The following is a 17,939-nucleotide window of genomic DNA, read 5'->3' on the forward strand; positions in this document are numbered from 1 at the left end:
AAGTTTCTATTCTCCGCAAGAAAACGTTGTACCAAATGACCATTTTATCTGTGCTACTTTCCTGCTCCCAAGCTTGGTGTGTTACAACTGGTATTTTGAAAGTGTTAGAAAAATTTTAGCGCAAAATGTTGCGCTGGGTAATTAGGTCTGAGGATTACAACAAGACACTTTCAAAACTAAATTTGTATCCAATTTGCTATCAAATTGAGCGAGCTGACCTTATTCTACTATGGAAAATTTGGCATGGAACAATGAAGAGTGACTTAAAGCTACTTGTCAATAGTACGACACTCAGCTCCCGAGGATCAGTCAAAACCTTTTTTGAACAACCGTTGAACAAAAAATTCAAAACTGACAACTGTTTTCTTAATCGAACTATCCACTCCGCCAATTACCTAATTTCTATGAACGTCATTGACTTTTAGGTCATCTTTCAATATTTTTTGTAAGAATTTAGATAATTTTCTGATAGCCAAAACACTTTCTTTTAATTACTATCGGCCATGTATATATTTTTCTTAAATGTCGCTGTGTGGACTGCAGATCTTAATTTGCTACTGTGCTTTGTTAATTTGTACTGTCATGTCGTTTTTTTACTATGTATTCCTCTTGTTGGAATTTAAGTCTTTTACTACTACTACTACTACTACTACTACTACTACTACTACACACACACACTCACACACTTACACATACAGACACACACACACACACACAGAGACACAAACCCACACGCAAATGGACGCAAACGCGTACACACACGCACATACACACACACACAACCACACACACGCACGCACACACACACTTATGCACACACAGACACACTCATACACACGTGCTCACACACTCACACACACACAAATGCACACAAACATACACACACACACAGCACAAACACACACTCGCAAACACACACATACCACTCACAACACACAAACACAACACACACAGCAAAAACACACCACACACAAACCACACATACGCACACAAAACACACATACCTATCACACGCACACACCGCACACACACAACACACACGCCACACAAGTTTTTTTAGACTATAAGTTTGTCAAACTGTTTCCATCATTAGAGTACGAGTTTATCACCACTCTTTTACCGCCATTGTTTATTTAGTAATAGTGGCAATAAAAGAATGTGATAAACTTGTAGTCTAATGCTGAGGTGTTTTTCCAGTGTCGATGGGGCACTAAAATTTATTACACTGGCAGTTTATTTAACTGCTATTATCACAACAGGTGTTGATTTAAAAATAATTTGATATAACGAAGGTTTTCGAACTTTGTGTTCGTCATGTTTACGTAAAACAGAATCACAATCGAATAATTATTTAAAAAGTATTTATGCTTGGCATGGACTATATCCATAGAATTTTACGAAATGAGCTAAACTAACAACGAAGTTTTGAGACAATTCAGAGTTAAAGTTACAATCATCATTAATTGCATTTACAACACCAAGAAAAAGAATAAACTGGCCGGAGTTTTAGAAGTTCTAGACTGAAAATAAACCGTATGTTTAAATTACTTTCACATCGAGAAAAATAAAAGCCTGCTTGACCATCTTGAAATCATCCCATGATAGAAGTCTGAAAACGTATGTGGTATATAAGCTTCCATGTAAAGAATGCCTTTCCATCTTTGATGGCCAAATCAGCCGACATCTTACCACAAGAACTTCAGAACATCAAAAGTATGATTTTCGTGTGGAAATCTGGTTGAATGTTGTGGTACAGCGCATATTATTGAGTGGGACTTACTTCAAGCATGTTTTTCTGCACAAAAGGCAAATCCGATTATATCAAGAATTTCTCTACTTTTGGGGTTTTGGAAATTCCCGGGTATTTTTTTATTTCCTGAACAAGAGTTTCCAAAAAATAATCAATTTTTCTGTAAAGGAGGATCTTTTAAGAAAAACAAAGATCTGGGGTAAAAGTAGTATCCAAATGGATGGTCCTCCAGTATTATTAAAGAGACACCGAATAAGATAATCACAGGAAACCAGTTGAAAGCAACACAACCCGATACCGGACAACATCTTAACACAATCAAATAATTTTTACAACGAGAAAATTAAAAACCTTCTTGCCCACCCTGAAGTCGTCTCAGAGAAAATATTATTCGCATATGGTATCTAAGAATACATGTAATGGCTGCAGTTCCATCTATCGTGGCCACAACAGCCAAAGTTTTACCACAAGAACTTCAGAACATCAAATGAGTGATTCTCTGGTGGAGCAGCACCTCCTTGAATAATGTGGTACAGCGCATAATACCGAATGGGACATAAACCATGCAAGTTGCTGATTTCAAAATCTAATTATTTTTGAAGCAGTCTTCGTCAAAAAGTTAAAACGGCAATCGAATAAACGCGATTTGCACCGAGACGGGAATCAAAAGTAAAGTATTATTTCAAACGCAAGAAATATACATTTCAAGACACAAAAATTTATCTGTTGAATGACATTTTAAAATTTCTTTATCCCCAACAGCTGAAGGATTTTACAGGACGGAACTTAGGGTTAAAATTCCAGTTTAGGAAATGAAACCAAAAAACTTGGAGATATCAAAATTTACGGATGAAGAATTATATTTTATTGGATTTAATGAAGGTGAATGAAAAGTATGAATGTAAATTTAACTGTAAAAAATTTCAAAAATTTGCTGTTATTTCAACTTTTTTCCTGGAATTAGAACAATTAGGTCAATGGGAAGTTTATAGTCTTTGTAAAATGTCAAATTCGATTGCGAGTCGATTGAAAAAAAATTACTATTAATTCAAAGGTTGGAAATAATGCTTTTTTAACCATCTAAAATTCTAATTGATCACTCTTTAATCTCTACAGCTATGAACTTAGACAGAAAACTACTGGATAAAAAACGAAAATTTCAAATCCGTATAAGAGAAAAATTTTCCGATAGTTACTTTACTTATTTTCAAAAATTTTCTAGCATATGATACATTAAAAAAACTAAAATCTTTATTCCTGCGTTTTCGGAATTTCCGGGTGTTTTGTTTTCATTTCCTTAAAAAGAGTTTCCAAATGAAAAAAAAAGATTTTCTACTTTCTCCGGAAAAAAAGATCTCTTCATAAAACCAAGGATAGGGGAAAAAAGCAGTATCCAAAAAAGTCATCCAGTATTATTAGTGGGACGTTAGATATAATAATCACAAAAGTCAAGGCAACAGCAACACGACCAGACATAGAACGTCTCAACCCAAAAATAGATTTCAACAAAAACGTGCGTAAGACGTTTTTGATCACTAAAGATGGAGCAACACCAAAAATTTTGCGAGCAGACTGAAAAAAAACTACTTTGCAATAAAAGGTAAATAAAATATTTTTTCAATAGGGAAGAGAATTCAATCAAAAATTTTGCAAATAGACTGAAAAAAATTTTGTGATGTTCAAATATTTTCCACAAAGAGAAAGTTAAAAATCTGCTAGCCCGCACTGAAATCATCTCTTGATAGAAGTCTAAAAATGTATGTGGTATATAAAACTACTTGTAAATGATGCAACTCCATCTGTGATGGCCGAACCAGCCATTTTACCACGAGAACTTCAAAACAACAAAGATTCACCGGTGGAACAACAACTCGTTGAATGCTGTGGTACAGCGCATAATATTTAATTGTATATAATTCATGCATGTTGCCGGCTTATAAAGATATTGATTGTTGAAGCAATCTACATTAAAAAGCTAAAACGGTAAGTAAATAAGAATGATGAGCAACGGGGCGGGAACTAACATTGAAGTATTGGTTCAAACTCAAAAATCTTGTGGGTGTAATCTTGAAAATTTTTCAGCCCAACTGAAGTAAAACACAGGACGAGACTAAGGGCCAAAGCTCTTGTTCAGGAATTGAAGACCAAAATACCCAGGAATTGCAATAACTCTGGACTCAAAATTAGAATCAATTGGGTGCACTGAATTTAAATTAAAAAAATTTTGAATGTAAATTTAACTGTAAATGATTTTTAAAATTTTGTTGTTTTACCTCATTTCATGGAAATGAAACAATGCAGTCCTTGAAAACTTTATAAGCATTGTAAATAGTTATATTTGATTGCGAATCAATTTTACATAAATCTGACGATGAATTCAAAGATCGAAAACAATGGTTTCTTTTAATCAAATTGATATTGAAATGACAATTTGTCGTTTCTCTGCAGCTATAACCTTAAACGCGATACTACAGTACAGAACGTATATTGTAAAATCTGCGTATAGCCAAGATTTTCGATTAATAAAACCAAAAATAAGTGGATAGGGGAAAGCACAACTCATACTGGAGTTCCTACTCAACAGAAATTTTGCTCGTTAAAAAATTGCAAAAAAGTATGAATTGGATTGTAGGAGAAAGATAAATAAGATACAAAAACCAGTTGAGTTTCTCGAATAGTTTCTCATTCCCAATGTTTCCTCAATCCAATATCATTTTGATAGATAAAGTCAATTAAGAGAACGCCTTTCCCAATATAGGGTAGTAGATCAACTCGGGGCTTCAAGTCAACTCTAAAATTATAAATTCTGATAGTAGTCAACATCAAAAAAACAATAAATGCAAAATAAATAAATCAACAAGCAGACGGTTGATAAATACGCTCGAGATTTACAAAGATGTAGATTGAATCAAAGAAAAGCACCATAGGTGAGAAGCAGAGCTCCTAGATCAGCTGTCTACCCTCTTCGACAATGGTTCCAATGAAGGCGCCAACCGTTGTGCGTCGCCCGATTGTGCGAGATCTACGGATGCATATGGTTGATCACCGCAAAAAGCAAGGTTCATTTTGATCCTTTTGTTTGTGATGCTGTCTGCCCAAGAGTACTCCTTTCTGTACTTTAATGCAGAGGGAACCGCTAATCAACATACAGGAGTAAAATGTATTGTTCTTGACATCTGTGATTTGCCAATTAAATTTAATTTCCTTGATTATGGAAAATTACGAGAAAGAGGACTGATTGTCTTAGCAACAAAAAATGTTTTTTGAGAAGTTGTCTTCCTATAGGCCGTTTGCGCTGATGTCGTGTCCTCATTATCTTCATTTTTGCATCCTAATTATTAGCTGGCTGTGCTTTTCGTTTTCGAAGAACTCCGCTCACAAAGTTTGAACCAACTTGGATCAACCTCAACATCACCACAGTATTCGACGGTCAAATTGTCTGGGAATCGCGAATGTATGTGTGTCTAAGATGAGTATATCACTACTTTGGGAAGTTTAAAACATGGGCAACTGTGAACACCTCTCAACATGCACAGCTTGAGGGAATTTCGGTGGGTTTCTATCCATATCTCAGGGTGAATTCATCAAGAATTTTTGAGCTCGTTGGGTCAAAAATCTACCTTTTTAGAGGGAGATCATTTTCCTCCCATCAAGGCGACGCTTTTTGTGAATAAGTCTATTGCAAAAAGCTTCAGTTTTACAAAATCTCTTTTACCTTGTTACTTCTTGGATTTATGTACTTCAATTTTTTGCTGAAATTATGGATGATTAACCATTGATGGTGCAGGATGATTAACCATTGATGGTATCATTTTTTTGCTGAAATTATTCTCTCTATTTTGGTTCTGTTGGCTAGTTTTTTTTAAGATTGGCACTATTCTTGTTATGAAAGCCAGTTTTTGCGGGTTCGCAATGATGAAGGCTTTGTACAAGTTTTGTGCCGGGCTTTATGCATCCTTATAAAGTTCTATCAATAATTGATTGAATTCTTTTTTTCTGACTGCAATTCAGCATGGGGTTCAGTTGAGCCAATGATGAAGCTGCGAACTCTCTGTCCTTTCTACCATAACAATTTCGTCTATTTTGAAAAAATTTTGTCTGTCTAAGAGCTTTTGTTCTGTCATGAAGTGACATTCGATAACCTTTTGTCCAAAGGGTGGAATGGCGCGGAGCTTGCTTGTCAAGGAGATTTTTCAGGAAATTCATTGAGCTCGCACCATTTCTCTGATCTGAATATAATTTTTTGGTAATTTTTAGGCCATGAACTTGCATGATAAAGGAAATTATCTCCAGTCCATTTATTGACATAGTTAAGAAGTCACCATGAGTGGTGCCGTCTTCGGATTTGAAGTTTAGGTTGTTTATGTTTAGGTTTGATGATTTTTGGAAGGAATTGAAGCGGGGGGTGTAAAACTTTGGTTACAATTTTTGTGTATTTTGAGGGCGATCTGGCAATTGAGACTTAAACGCGTTTTCTGCGTCGATCAGGAGGTCTTCTGTGTTTTGTTGTTCTAAATATGCTATCGTGAAGGTTTGCATTGCGTGTTTAGAAACATACTCTCAGCCGAGGCGTAGCAAAACTTTTCCGCCCAATTTAGTGAGATATAGTTTTACAATTAGCCAATCTTGCTTCATAAAAAAGCCGGAAGCAAATTTAGCGATTTTGCGCGGCTGGATTTTTATGAAGATTATGGGCGACTGCCATTGACTTTCAAGATACTGATAAAACGTAGACCTAGCAATCGGCAAGGCAAATATTCGAGCTCGAAAACTGGTCTGAAAGTCGCCTTTTACACCAAAAATTAGCTACAAATGGCAAATATTTTTTGACTGCATTTGCTGCAGAAAAAAAAATGGATATTCTTTTAGCCATGACAACAGGGAGAGTATCACTACAGCTGCGGTTGAAATTTTGTATAATAACAACAACAACAAAAATTTACCTAATACTGAGATTGAATAGGTGTTAATTTTCTGTTCAACGTCTGAGGTGAATAGGTGAATAAAGACAGCATAGGGAGAACCTGCTGGTATTTCAAGTAGAGCTTAAGTTTAAAAAACACATCCAGCAGTTATTTCTATAAACAAGGGCAGACGATGAATTTCTCGTTTGTTGTGAGCACCATGTGGTTGTAGTTGTTTCTCAGCAAAAAGAGTTTTTTTCAGCAGTAAAAAGGATATAAAGATAACAAAAAATCTCCGGATTCAAGCATACATGAAATCTACAAGTAATTCAGAGATATCACTTCAATTTGCTTTCAAAAACACAGTTTTTTTCAGCAGACTATTCGGAAAAAAAACAATGACACAATAATATTGGACAATAAAGAAATCAAAACTGTGGTGAAAGTAAATACTTATGACTAAAAAAAGTTAACAGTCTCAATTTGTCCGAGTCACATTCAGTAGACCCCAAAATTAAAAAAAGGCTAAAAACTGTAAACTCAATTGGGCTTAACTCCAAATCGCTGTTTGGAACGTAATTATAATATGAGTGTAATTGATAAAAATTAATTTCTTAGCTATGTCTTCGATAATTATTATTAAAATTGAGAACGCCATCTGTTGGCTAGTTGAACTTCAAAAAAAGTGAAAAGTGACATATCGTTTTGAAAATTGTGACAGCGTTCTATCACCTTCATCCACGAATATATCAGATCGATAAAATAAGACAAAATGTACGTCTTACGGAGGCTTCTTTGAAACAAAATAAATGCCAAGCTTAAATGCCAATCAGTAATAATTATTGTCTCATGATAAGAGAAAAACTCTAGAAAATTTGGTTAAGAAAACTATTTCTCATATTATTTCAACTTTGCTAGCTTATTTCAAAAGCGACCGCATCAACTGAAGTCTGGCGTTGACAGACACGATCAAAAAATTTAACTAATTGCAGGCTAAAAAAATGAAGGTACATAGTAAAAAAAACAGCGGACTGAATTGTGTTGGCCTGCCTGGTGTTGTTAGAGAAAACAACTTTTAGAGAATCTCAGCCATATTTAAAGGTGCAGACAAGTTGCTGACTCTAGCCTCTAGTTATACAGTGCACTAAATGGCGATCCTCAAGAAGGACTTTCTATTAGAATCTGAGCAACAACAATTAAGAGCAATTCGATCGCGTCGTTTCATATACTGTTCAAAATGTAGTTCTGATGAGCTGCTCAATTGATTCCAGTTCTTGTAAATGTGCTCAATAGTGTTGAAAACATCAAAAACCTAGCAAAATTTTGCGACGGTGGTGTCCATTTTACATGACGGCTACTATTTCGACTGGTAACGACGTGACAGTGTAGGCAAAAAGGACCGAACCAGATACATCAACTCGGATTCTACAAATTGCTTAGCTGAAAGTTTCACTTACTCTGCTATATATAAATACACTACAGATTGAACTCGTTCCCAGTTAAGCCTTCGGGAAAGATGATGGCTATCAACTTCCCTCCATAAGGAAAAAAATTTTATAAAGATCGGTTTGCTGATCAATACGTGAACAGACTTTTAATAGATTCACAATCATTAGGCCGCAAAACGTACAAGCAGCCAAAAACTTTGCTGAATTTTTTTGGCGATTTTTAAATGCCCATTTTTTATGAAAAGAATTGTAAGCAAGCGTAGAAAAGTAGGTCAATAACAAAAACTTTGTGTGAATTTGAGAAAATTTGATGGAACGGCCGAAGCTCTCCATGCTTTGTTTTCCGAAACTTGTTAGCAATCAGCCAATTAAACAGAAATCAAACAAAACCTATTTAATCTTTATAGTTTATGAATCTTCATGAATCTTCATATTATGAAGGTCTTTAACATAATGTGGTTATTGAAGTAAGTCTTCGACTATTATTATTTTTATCAAAATTGAGAACGCCATCTGATGGCCAGGTGAATGCAAAAAAAACCAGCAAAGTAGTGACACATATCGAAGACAATTTGACAACGTACTATTACATTTATCGACAAAAATAATTGACAAATTTAGGCAAAAGGTACTTCTTGCGGCGTAGTGACGCATGTTCGAAATGAATGCCACGCTTAATTGTTGATCAATATTAATTTATGTCTCATGACAAAGAAAATACTATGGGAAATATTTTAGAGATTTTTTTTCAATTTTGATTTAAACTTCGTTAGCTTGTTTTAAAACGTGATAACTTGACCAGATCGAATGGAATGCATGCGTTGATAGATAAGATCAATGAATTAAATCCATTGCAAAATCAATCCGAAGAACAAAGACACATAGACAGCAATAGCGACAGACTTGATTGCGTTGGTCTGCCTGGTGTTAAAGGTGAAGTAGTATTAGAGATAACCCTTTTAGAGAACCCGGCCAAAAAATGAAATAAGAAAGGCTACTCTTTGATTTTAATCTCTACTTACACAATGCTTTAAATGTCTATCCTGAATTTGCAGAACTTTCTATTCGATTTTAAGCTACAACAATTAAGAGCAATTCGATCGCCTCGTTTCGAATATTGTTCAATAAAAGTAGTTCTGATTAATTGTGGATCAAAATCATACAAAAGTGATAAATAAAGTTTAAAATATCAAAAAGCTTGCAAGATTGTCCAATAGTGGTGTCTATATTACATGAAGACTACTATTAGCGCTTAGGCAAGAAACACCTAATAAGATATAATAACTCGGATTCTATTGTTTTGTTTGCTTAATGATTTAAATATTATGCCGTATATAAATAAACTATCAATTGAAATTAGTTCTAGTTAATTTGAGAAGGTTTGATAGAAGGGCCAAAGCTCTCCACGTTTTGTTTTCCGAAACTTGCTATCAATCCACCAAGCAAGGAGAAATCAAACAAAACCTAAATAAGCTTTATTGACAACACTCCTTCATATTTCAAGCTAAGTTTTAAAACGCAAATTGTTGGTTTGAAGGTAATCATATTAAGAAGGTAATTAACATAATTTGGTTATTGAATTAAGTCTTCAATTATTAATATCAAAATTGAGAACGCCATCTGATGGCCAGCTGAATGTAAATAAAAACAAGCAAGGTAGTGACATATATTGAAGAAAATGTGACAACGTACTATCACATTTATCCACGAAAATACCAAGTCGACAAATTTAGGCAAAAAGTATTTCTTGCGGCGTACTGACGCCTGTTCAAAAAAAAGTAAATGCCAAGCTTAATTGCTGATCAATAAAATTTCTGTCCCATGGCAAAAAAAATACTCTGGGAAATTTGTTAAGCAAATTTCATTACATTTAAAACAAACTTCGTTAGCTTCTCTTAAAAAGTGACAACGTGACCGATTCGAATAGAAGATTTGCGTTGTTATGTAAGATCAAAAAAATAAATCCATTGCCAATCAATCCAAAAAAGAAATATACATAGTCAGCAATAGCAAGAGACTTGATTGCGTTGGCCTGCCTGCTGTTAAAGGCGAAGTACTATTAGAGATAACCCTTTTACAGAACCCGGCCAAAAAATCAAATAAGGAAGGCTACTCTTTGATTGTAACCTCTATTTACACAATACATTAAATTCGATCCTGAAACTGCAGAAATTTCTATTAGAATTTAGGCTACGACAGTTGAGCAATTTGATCGCCTCGTTTTCTATATTGTTCAAAAAAGTGGTTCTGATTAGTTGTTATATTTGTTCAAAATCATACAAAAGTGATAAAAATAGTTGAGAATATCAAAAACCTTGCAAAATTGTCCAACAGTGTTGTCTGTATTAAATGAAGACTACTATTTCAACTGGTAACGACGTGAGAGCAACAACGACTGGTAACTAGGCGACTGGTAAGTGGTAACTAGGCAACCACGACCTAATCAGATATATTAACTCGGATTCCACTAGTTTGTTTGATTAATGATTTAATTTTTTTTGCCGTATATAAATATACTATTGATTGAAATTAGTTCTAGTTAATCCTTCAGGAACGCTGGTTTAACTAGAACTATGTCAAGAAATTTCTTAAGTAAATTCCCTCGCATTTAATTTATACTTCGTTAGCTTGTTTTAAAACGCGACAACGTGACCGGATCGAATGGAAGACTTACGTTAATAGATAAGATCAAAGAATTAAAAACATTGCACAATCAATACAAAAAAAGATACATAGTCAGCAAAAGCAACAGACTTGATTGCGTTGGCCTGCCTGCTGTTAAGGGTTAAGTAGTATTAGAGATAACCCTTTTAGAGAACCCGGCCAAAAAATTCGATTAAGTCCAGCTACTTCTTGATTTTAACCTCTACTTACACAGTGCATTTAACGTCGAACTCTCAATAAGAATTTCAGCTACAATAATTCAAAGCAATTCGATCGGCCTGCTTCCAATATTGTTAAAAAATATGGTTCCGATTAGAAATTGAATTAATTCTTCCCCTTACAAAGGTACTCGATTATGTTTAAAAAATCAAAAACCTTGCAAAATTGTCCAGGGGTGTTGTCTATTTTACACGAAGACTTTTTTCAGCTGGCAACGACGTAACATCAAAGAAAAAAAAATGGCTGAAACAGATAAATCAACTTGGATTCCACAAACTTTTGCTGAGTAATTTTAATTATTCTGCCAAATATAAATACACTACCGATTTAAAGTACTTCTCAATAGGCCTTCGGGAACACTGATGGCAATAATTTTCCCTCAAGTAGGATGAAAAACCTTACAAAGATCTTTTTGCTGATCGAAAAAGACGGTTATTAGATTCACAAGAATTACGCCACAAAACATAGCAAAACGATAGCTGAATTCGAAAAATATATCGCAGAAAACTTGGGCCGTTCTGTTAAGATCTCCAAAATTTTTTTTACAAAATTCGCGTAATTGTGCTACTTAACTACGCTTGCTTACAAATCTATTCTTAAGATATGGGATTTTAAAACCCGTCAAAAAATTTGATCAAAATTTTTGGCTGCCTGTACGTTTTGCGGCCTACTGGTTGTGAGTCTAATTTTCGAAAACCGATTAAAATTACTTCTAGATAGGCCTCCGGGAACACTGATGGCTATATATTTCCCTCCAGTAGGATGGAAAACCTTATAAAGATCTTTTTGCGGATCAATAAGGCAGTTTTTAAATTTATTCACAATCATTACGCCACAAAATTTAGCAAAATGCTAGCGGTTTTTAAAGAACAAATCGCAGAGAACTTTGGTCGTTCTGTCAAAATCTCCAATTTTGTACAAATTTCGCGTTATTGTCCTACTTATCTACGCTTGTTTACAATTCTATCTATTAAAAGTCTGTTTTTCAAAAATCGATTGAAATTACTTCTAGATAGGCCTTCGGGAGCATTGATGGCTGAAAATTTCCCTCCAGTAGGATGAAAAAATCTTATAAAAGTTTTTTTGCTGATGAATACGCGAAAAACAGACTTTTAAACGAATCACAACATTTACACTACAAAACATACAAGCAGCCAAAAAAATTTGTATTATTGTCTTGGCGGTTTTTAAAGTCTCATTTTTTAAGAATAGAACTGTAAGCAAGCGTAGAGAAGTAGGACAATAACGCAAATTTTTTTGTAAGCTTGAGAGAGATTGACAGAACGGTCAAAATTCTCCGCATTTGGTTTTTCAAAACCCGCTAGCAAAGCGCTAGTTAAACAGAAATAAAAGAAAATTTGATTGATCTTAATTAGATAAAAATGCTGCGTTTTTTTACTTGGGTGTTAAAACGCAAAATGCTGGCTATAAATTTCCCTTTAGTAGGATGAAAAACCTTATAAAGATCTTTTTGCTGATCATTAAGACAGTTTTTTATTAGATTCACAATCATTGCGCCAGAGAACATAGCCAAACGCTAGCGAGTTTCGAAAAACGAATCGCAGAAAATTTTGGCCATTCTTTCAAAATCTCCAAGTTTGACCGAATTTCGCTTTTTTGTCCTACTTATCTTCGCTTGCTTACAATTCTGTTCTTAAAATATGCGATTTTAAAAAATTGAGCAAAAATTTTGGCTGCTTGTACGTTTGCGACATAATGGTTGTAAATCTATTAAAAGTCGGTTTTTCAAAAGTTTTTCAAAAGTCGGTTGAAATTACTTCTAGATAGGCCTTCGGGAGCACTGATGGCTATAAATTTCCCTCCAGTAGGATTAAAAAATCTTATAAAGATCTTTTTGCTGATGAATACGCAAAAAACAGACTTTTTAGAGAATCACAACCAATACACCACAAAACATACAAGCAGCCGAAAATTTTGTTTCATTTTTTGGCGGTTTTTAAATTCCCATATTTTAAGAATAGAATTGTAAGCAAGCGTCGATAAGTAGGACAAAAACGCGAATTTTGTAAAACTTTGAGAGAATTTGACAGAACGGCGAAAGTTCTCTCTTCAATTGCACAATCAATCCCAAAAAAAAGATGTATAGTCAGCAATAGGAACAGATTTGACGGCCCTGGCCTGTCTGGTGTTAAGGGTGAAGTGTTATTATAGATAACCACTTTTAGAGAACTCAGCCAAATCGAATAATACCAACTACTCGTTTATTGTAGCGTCTATTTACACGGTGCACTAAATGTTTGAAAAATTTGCCCAATTTTTTGGGCAAATTTTGCAAACATTTACCCAATTTTTTGCCGAATTTTGCCCAATTTTTTGGCGTTTATTAAGGTCCCAGTATTTAGGAATAGAGTTGAAAGCGAGCGTAGAAAAGTAAAGCAATAAGGAGAATTCTACACAAACTTGAGAAAATTTGATAGAACCGCCAAATTTCTCCACGAGTTGGTTTTTGGAAGCACGCGAGCAAAGTGCCAATTAAGCAGAAGTTAAAGAAAACCTAAAATGATCTCCAGTTAGACAAAATTCTTCATTTTTTTGAGTTTGGTAATAAAATGCTAATCGCTGGTTTGAACGAAATGATAACAAGATGGTAATTGACAAATTTAGTTTTTTAACAATGTCTTCGATGATTACAATTAAAATTGAGAACGTCATCTGTTGGCTAGTTGAAACTTAAGAAAAGCGGAAAAAACTGCCATATATCGTTCAAAAATGTGACAACGTTCTATCAAATTTATCCACGAGTCAATTCGACAAAATAAGACAAAATGTACGTCTTGCTGCCTAATGACGCTTCTTCGAACAAAAATAAATGCCAAACTTAAATGCCCGTCAGTAATAATTACTGTGTATTGACAAAGAAAAAACTCTGAGAAACTTGGTTAAAGAAACTGTTTCTCATTTTCTGTGAACTTCGCCAGTTTGTTTCAAAAAAGACCAGAGCGACTGAAGTCTGGCGTTGGTAAAAAAGATCAAGGAAGTATACCGATTGCACAATCAATCCAAAAAAGAAAAATGTATAGTCAGTAATAGCAGCATATTTGATTGTGTTGGCCTGCATTGTGTAAAATGTGAAGTGTTATTACAAAAAACCACTTTTAAAAAACCCGGCCAACAATAATAGCATCAACTACTCGCTTACTCTAGCTACTAGTTGCAGTTTGAACTAAACGGGCGATCCTAAAACTGCAAGGCTTTCTATTAGAATTTCGACAACAACAATTAAGAGCAATTCTATCACTTTGTTGCCTAGATTATTCACTATTTGTGGTTCTCATGAGCTGTTCAATTGATTCCAGTTTTTAATATTGCGCTCAATCATGGTTAAAACCTCAAAATCGTGCAAAATTTTGCAACAGTGTTTGAAGATTAAAATTTAGGCTTGCAACAAAGTGACAGCTCAGGTAAAAAAGACCTGACCTGATATATCCACCTGAATTCCACATATTTCTTTACTTAAATGATTAATTGTTCTGCTATACATAAATACTCTACCTAAATTACTTAAATTACTGTGCTATATGTAAAATATCCTACTTAATATTCAGACCTCTTTCTGTTGCTTAGTTAAATGAAAAAGGAAGACCAGGGAAATTAGAGACAAAAATTGTGGACAAATGTGACGACGTTCTGTCGCATTTTCCCATCATTGGGAAAAATTGGCAAAATCAGACAAAATGTACATTTTGCGCCGCAATGATTCTTTTTCAATCCAAAAGAAATGCCGAACTCAAATTCTAATCAGTTTTAATTATTGTCTTACGATGCAAAAAAAAAACTAGATTAAGAAAACTCCTCTTCCGTTTCATCTCCGTTAGCTTTTTTTAACACTTGACCAGATCGAATGAAAGCCTGGCGTTGTTAGACAAAATTACAAAATTAATTAATTAAACCGCTGGACACAGAGTCCAGAGTCAACAAAAGCAAAAATAGAATTGCAGGCGTCAATTAATTTAATGACAGACCCTTAGCATTTACCCACGACAGCGGTTTTTTGCGTCCCATGTTTAAGACCAGTGCTGACAAAAGGTCTTCATTTTTCAATTGCATATTTAAGGCGAAAAGCTGGTTTGAACGTAATCATATGGAAATTGACAAAAGTTAGTTTTTGGAGCTTTGTCTTAGATTATTATTGTTAAAATTAAAAACTCTATCTGTTGAATGCAAAAAGACCTTGCAAAGTAGTAACATAAATTGTGCAGAAGTGTGATAACGGATTGTTGCATTTGTCCACTACTTGGACAAATCACTAAAATAAGGAAAATGTACGTCTTGCGGCCGTAATGATCCTTCTTCGAACCAAAATAAATGCCAAGCTTAAATGCGAACGAGTAGTAATTCCTGTCTCATGATACAGAAAAATTAGGAAACTTGGTTCAGGAAACTCCCTCTCATTTCTGTTGAAATTTGTTAGCTTTTTTCAGCACGTGACCGGATCGACTGGAATTCTGGCGCTGATAGGCAAAATTAAGGAATTAAATACATTGCACAATCGATCACAAGAAACGAACGGGACAGATTCAGCAATAGTAAAAACAGAGTTGCAGGCATCAAGCATTTTTAATTATAGACCCATAGCATAGACCCATTTATGTATGCCCCCACCAGAGAATTTTTACAATGATGACTAAAAGTGAACTTTCAATTGATAAGCTTTTTAATAAGCTACCGAAAAGATCAATTCATTTTTGAATCTGTTTTATAATTCTGTGAACCGTTCGACTATCACAGAATGCAAATTTTGTATTCGTACATAAAAAGATGAGTACGAATTTAAACTATTCAGTGTCTTTACGAAATAAAATCTGTTTTCCAGAACCGGATTTTACCAGCAAAAAGGATTTTTCACCGCAATGCGGCCTTTCTCTTTTAGATGCGAAGGTCGTTAATTTGTCTGTGAATTATCTTATTTTCATAGCCCAATGGATTGATATCAAACTTAATCTGAGAAAATCGAGTCCAATTCTCAAACATCATTTTTTCCGGCACTTTCCTAGAAAATAGTCCGAAAATTGTGGTTGAAAAGTGGGTTACAAATGAGAAAAGAAATCTGAATCAAATTTTTTTCCATAGAATATCCAATAGCAACATTACTACGAAATTGAACGTACAAGATTTTAACAAATATGAGTTTATGTACGAAACGAAGTCTATAATATAAACAAAATTATGGAAATAAGAATTGCAATAAAGTATTTTTTCGGGTAAATATTAGCTATGTTTTCAAAGGCGGAAGTTCTACATAATTAGACGCTCGTTTCCGACTCAAACTGACACTGTGTGATGTGGAAATCGGAGTGGTTATTGCACTAATTTCGTCATTGCAATTTGGTTTTTTCATTGGTTTCAAGGTGCTGAATTTGGTGATATCGACCAACGCAGACGACGTCTCAGATCTCATTGGTTTGGTTGTCATTGTGTTTGAGAAATTGTTTAAGTTTCTAGCACTGGTAGAGCTTTTGACTATCGTGGTAGGACAGTCGGGGAAGTTGTAGCTTTTGATGGCTTGGTGACTAGCAGTTGATTCGCTATTGGCCAAGGCAGAAGACATGGTTGATGATGATTGGTTGCTGCTACTGACACCGCCTGAACAACAATTACAAGTTAATATTTTTATGGTAAACAATAGTAACAATAAAATCAGTTTTTCATCTCCCGGAACTCGCACAATCTGAAGGAATCTTAAGCGTTTGCAAATGGACTCACACAATTGTGTCTTAGGTTTGTATTTTTCATGACAACACCATCACAGAATCTAGCACATCCACTTTAAAGTAGTCATTTGATATACAAAGCACGAGAACTTGAAGGATTCTTGAGAACATCTTAAAGTTAATTTCTAAAAAGATCTTAAAAATATTACAATATTTCACATTATTTATAGGAGACCTTATAAGAATCTTAAAAGATGTATAATGATCTTATAAGATATCACAAGATGTTACAAGATGTAAATTGATCTCAAAGATCTTAAAATACTGGTTTTAATAATTAGGCAAGAATCTTACATGCGAAAAGACACCAAATTCTCATTTTTTCATTTCTCATTTCTCATCTAAGGGAAAAAACGGTTCCAGTTTCCACACTTACCCGTATATAGAGATCCCAAATGCTTCGATGCCAGATTGCGACCCTGGTTACTCATAGTACCCACAATGGCAGGATGCGCTCTGGGTTTCAAAGGAGGAGATATCCTGTAGTGAGATACCCTATGCGGGGAGGTATTGTACCCAAATTCATACATTGATTTGCACCCTGTATTGTAGAGCTGATGATTGGGTTGTTGGTGTTGGGGTGGGGGTGGTGATTGAAGAGGTCTAGGGTAGAGTGTGTTAGCAGCACTTATACATTCGACTGTGTTTGTCGGCTGATAGAGCTTTCGGATAGGAGTGGTGGTGTGGAATGAATGCATGGATAGTCGACTGCTGGTCGAGATGCGAACTTTCTCCCAGAAGATTTTCCTGTCAAGGCTTCTCTCTGACCTAAAAGCGAAAAAGGAAACCTAAAAAATTATATCTTAAATCCGTATCCAAGATATATTTGAACATAGTCTTGCAAGAGAGGCTTTGCAAGTATGATTTTTTTCCAAAATCATGTTTAGAATTTGGGTCTTCTTCAACGAGGTGCCATTTATAGAATCGACGTTAAATTTAAAAATTGCTTTCAATTACAAGCCCATTTTACTCATTTCATTCATTTCACTCCGATAGCTCGTCCTGTTTCTAAATTTTCCATCTTTGAGCAATCACGGGGAATTTTTCATGAGTTAATCAATCTTTTCTCTCATAGGGTGAGTCAAAAAGAAGTCTCTATCAAATTGCCCCATCAACTGGGTAACAAATTTATCAATCTTGACCAAATACCGCAAATATCTAAGGTCTTCTATCTTTTTAATGATAGTTGAGTTGCACTCAAACCGGGAAAAAATAACTCCAG

At 34.7% G+C, this 17,939-nt stretch overlaps 2 protein-coding genes across 5 annotated transcripts in view; both read right to left on the reverse strand.

Moving 5' to 3' along the window:
* Positions 1-17,939, reverse strand: part of LOC142351416 (mitochondrial inner membrane protein OXA1L-like) — a 282,527-nt gene that overhangs the window by 19,798 nt on the left and 244,790 nt on the right. The window lies entirely within an intron of this gene.
* LOC142352224 (uncharacterized) overlaps positions 16,075-17,939 on the reverse strand; it is a 53,412-nt gene continuing 51,547 nt past the window's right edge. For all 4 annotated transcript variants that reach the window (XM_075404675.1, XM_075404673.1, XM_075404672.1 and 1 more), the window contains 2 exons: positions 17,094-17,485; positions 16,075-16,589 (listed from right to left, as the gene is read on the reverse strand). In XM_075404675.1, coding sequence (XP_075260790.1) covers positions 16,219-16,589; positions 17,094-17,485 — 763 coding nt within the window. In that variant the 3' untranslated portion in view covers positions 16,075-16,218. The remainder of the gene's footprint in view (positions 16,590-17,093; positions 17,486-17,939) is intronic.

The sequence above is a fragment of the Convolutriloba macropyga genome, chromosome 13, assembly GCF_964194025.1.
Source record: "Convolutriloba macropyga chromosome 13, txConMacr16.3, whole genome shotgun sequence".
NCBI lineage: Eukaryota > Metazoa > Xenacoelomorpha > Acoela > Convolutidae > Convolutriloba > Convolutriloba macropyga.